Here is a 3565-nt window from a genome sequence, read left to right as displayed (position 1 = left end):
TTAAAGGCTAGGAGGTATTTCAATGCAAAGGCCCCGGGTTCAGCTCCCAGAATTAGGAAAAGAAAAAAGTTCATTTTTGTCTTACCATCTATAACCTCAGGTTCATAATTTTAGAAACGATATGTGGTACAAATCATTTTGGACCATCAGTTCCCCTCATTCATATCTGAAATACCCATGAGTGTAAAAAGTACAAATTAATCACTTCTTCTCACCAAGTAAACAATCAATCATTAGACTTCACTGCTTAATTAAGGAAAGCCAAGTAGATTGCAAAGGAATGAAGATTTATGGAAGAAACCCTCTTTAGAGTTACAGGAAGAAGGCAAACGAATCTCACTAAACTGCCGGATCTTTTTGGATTCACAAAACCCATTCCTCAATTTGGAAGTTGAGGACTCAAGAAAAGCCCTTTTTGGAAGGCAGACAAGTGGGAGAGCTGGTGGTTCAGCGAGGACGCATGGGACGCATGGCCTTCCAGCAAAGGCTCAGGGACACACATCATTCCTTAGATTCTTATCCAGCTGTGAATAAAGGGTGTCAAGTTGCTTTACAGGGTGAGCTCCAACACTAGATAGGATTTAAGTACGCATAGTATCAAGGCCTATCACCATTCTACATGGCCAGTTGCACAGGCTTTTGAATTTCTTGAAACACCTTTATCTTTACAGTGGAGATAATTGCTCAGCGGCGCAGCACCTTCCAGGTAAGCATGAGGCCCTGAGTTCGATTCCTGGTAGCCCCCCCCCCAAAAAAAAAAATGTCTGCTTTTATTACAAAGGCTTTTTCTGCTATCCGGAAAAATGTGTCAGCAGATGCTGGCTGGGCCACGGGCATTTACGCTAAGCACCCTTTGGAAAGTTCCTTTCCTTTCCTCCTCCAATTCCTCACAGCTACCCTTGAGAGTGGTATTGTTACCACTTGGTTTTACAAGAATAAACTTCGGCTCCTTATAGGTCCAGAAACGCTGGGCATAAAGATTGCCAGCCTGTGGGGAATGGAGTGATGGGGCAACCTGGTTTTGTAGGTTCCCGTGCAGAGCGCCCCCAGCAGGGTGCTTTGCCTCCACCGGCTGCCTGGGCTGGGGGCAGGGCCGTTCCCTGGAACCCGCGCGGCGCCCAGCGGCTGCGGGGGAGCAGGGCGCTGCCTCCTCCTGCGGCGCGGCCGCCCGCCCAGGCCCTTCTGACGCAAAGGCGAGACAGAGGCGCAGCTCGCGCACCCGGGAACCCAGACGCGGCGCGAAGCGGGGTACCCGCCCGCACCCGAGCAGCTCCATGGGGAGGGGTCTGCGCGTTCAGTCGGCACTAAAGGACAGGAGGGGCGAAAACTTTCCCCGGCGGCTGCAGGCCCCCTAACGCGGTGATCTCCGCAGCTCTTGCAGCCGACTCGACCCGCTCGAGACCCCCTAGACCCAGACCAGGTCCGAGAGCGAACGCTGGCCTCAGCGCGGGCGTCTGGCGGGCTGGCGCTCAGGTGCGGGGCGGGGCGGCACCACGTGTCGGGGCGGGGCGGGGCGGGGCGGGGCAGGAGCAGCCAAGCGACACCTCGCGTTGGTCCGCGGCTGGGCTCAGCGCCGTCCCTCCCCGCGCTCGCAGGTGCCTCCTCCTGGACGGCTGCGGCGGCGCTAGGAGCGGAGGGCGAAGGCGCGATGGGGCCCCTGCGCGACGCCAAGGTAAGCGGGTCGCATCGGGGGGGGGGGCGGGCAGGTGAAGGGTGCGCGTGGGCTGGAGCGTGGGCCGGGAAAGGAGGGCTGGGAACAGCGGAGGGCAGAGGAACACGGCCTGGTGGCCGGGGTCTGGAAGGTGGGACGTGGCCCCCGCAGGGAGATTTGGGCAGCTGGAGGGAGGATAAGAGAGATTGACTTTTAGAGGGTTAATCCTATCTGCACAAACCGGGATTTAGAGTGAAGCTTGGTGTGCACGTGTGTGTGCGCGTGTGTGCGTGTGTGTGCCTGCTTGTGTGTGTGTATGCAAAAGGAATTTGATGCATGCGTGAGTGACACGTAAAGACTCCAGCGTGTGACCCTGGTGGCGTGGATTCTGCAGTGTGCCTGGCCGGAGAGCGGCTGACGCGGACTGCCTGCTGGGTGACTGATGTGTGCGACTCACCCAGAGGCTGGGTGCGGCTTGCGGGCCCCGATGGCGCGGATGCTTGAGCCACTCCGAAGTGCCCTGCGGCGGGGATTTACCCTTCGGTTCCTGCCCTGTGGGAGCCTCAGACGTGTTTACTTTGGCCGTGACCTCTGCTGGTAAGCAGACGCGAGCAGGAGGTCATGTCGTGAAATGATTTTTTAAAAGAAAGAAAAAAAGAAAAAAAAGAAAGAAAGAAAGAAAGAGAGAGAGAAAGAAAGAACTAAGCCAAAGCCCTCTTTGAATTGCAGAGGTTAGAGTCAGCAGTGGAATTTTTGCAAAAAGCTCTTCCTAGGAATCCATTTTAATGAGGCAGGGTGGCAGTGGCCATGAAAAGCGCTAGAGCTGAAGCAGGCTCCTGAGCTGGCTGTGCCTCCTCTGGCCTCGGTTTCCTTATCTGTAAATAGGGATGTGGGTTCCTGGGGTCTCGATGTTTCAGCCTGTGGTTTAACAAGAACTGAAATAATGGCTGGGAGGACACTTGAAATTGAAAAACCATTTTCAAGATAGTACTTTTAAGCATTTTTAATCCAGGATGTGGCAAATTTAATATTCCATTTTTAAGGAGAAAAAAAATGTCTTTTCCTGGCTTGTCCTGTAAGAAAAAAACAAAAGCTGAACGTGATGTAAAAGGTGGAGCCATCTTCCTGGGCATTGGGTCTGTGTTTGCTTTTCTGTTGGCAGCAAGCCCTGTGTACCAGGATATTAATGAATAATTAAGAACCCGTGTGCAAGAGGAGGGATTTTTTAAAGAAAAGAGAGTGTGATCCATCAGAAGGAAAAAGACAAATACAGATGTCTACTTTGTTGGGAGGCACCAAAGCAAGTCAGATTGGTCGAGCACAGGCTCAGTGGAAGTCTGAAGGAGCTAGCTAATAGAGGGGTCTAATGCTTGATGGCAGTCGAAGCCCAAAGACGAGGGTGAGTGGAGAAGGCTTGGGGGAGCAGGTGGTCATTCCGCTTGTGGGTGGAAGCCTGCGTGTGTGTGTGTGTGTGTGTGTGTGTGTGTGTGTGTATCTCATGCACACGTGCTGTTGACTAGGGTAAACGGGTGAGCTCTTGGGGCAGGAATTGGGCAGCTCCTTTTGGCGACAGCTCAGAGCACCTCTGACCTAGCAGAGTCGGTGTTCAGAGATCCGACTTCTCAGAACCTGAGCCTGCTGGGAGAAACAAGTTTGCTTTTGTTTTCTTTTCGATGTCCACTTTTGAGAAGGAGCAGAGAGTGCAGCACCATGAGAAGGAGGTTTCCAGAAGCAGGATTCCACGGCTGATCCTTCGGCCCCATCTGCCCAAGCAACAGCACAAGGTGTCCCCCTCCTCGGAGTCTCCTTTCTCAGAGGAAGAGAGCAGGGAGTTCAACCCCAGCAGCTCTGGGCACTCAGCAAGGACCATCAGCAGCAATAGCTTCTGCTCAGGTAGGGTCCCACAGAGCCACC

At 53.6% G+C, this 3565-nt stretch overlaps 1 protein-coding gene across 2 annotated transcripts in view; it reads left to right on the top strand.

Moving 5' to 3' along the window:
• The first annotated feature begins 1403 nt into the window (after window positions 1-1403).
• Sybu (syntabulin) overlaps window positions 1404-3565 on the top strand; it is a 65015-nt gene continuing 62853 nt past the window's right edge. The window contains exons 1-3 of one of the 2 annotated variants that reach the window (XM_004640078.2): window positions 1404-1420; window positions 1596-1672; window positions 3340-3544. In XM_004640078.2, the coding sequence (XP_004640135.1) occupies window positions 1649-1672; window positions 3340-3544 (229 nt within the window). In that variant the 5' untranslated portion in view covers window positions 1404-1420; window positions 1596-1648. Of the gene's footprint in view, window positions 1421-1583; window positions 1673-3339; window positions 3545-3565 lie in introns of those variants that run through there. The other variant, XM_004640079.2, reaches the window with a different exon arrangement.

This window comes from Octodon degus, unplaced genomic scaffold (assembly GCF_000260255.1).
Source record: "Octodon degus isolate 3935 unplaced genomic scaffold, OctDeg1.0 scaffold00118, whole genome shotgun sequence".
Taxonomy (NCBI): Eukaryota; Metazoa; Chordata; class Mammalia; order Rodentia; family Octodontidae; genus Octodon; species Octodon degus.
This window is presented reverse-complemented; position numbering and strand designations above follow the sequence as displayed.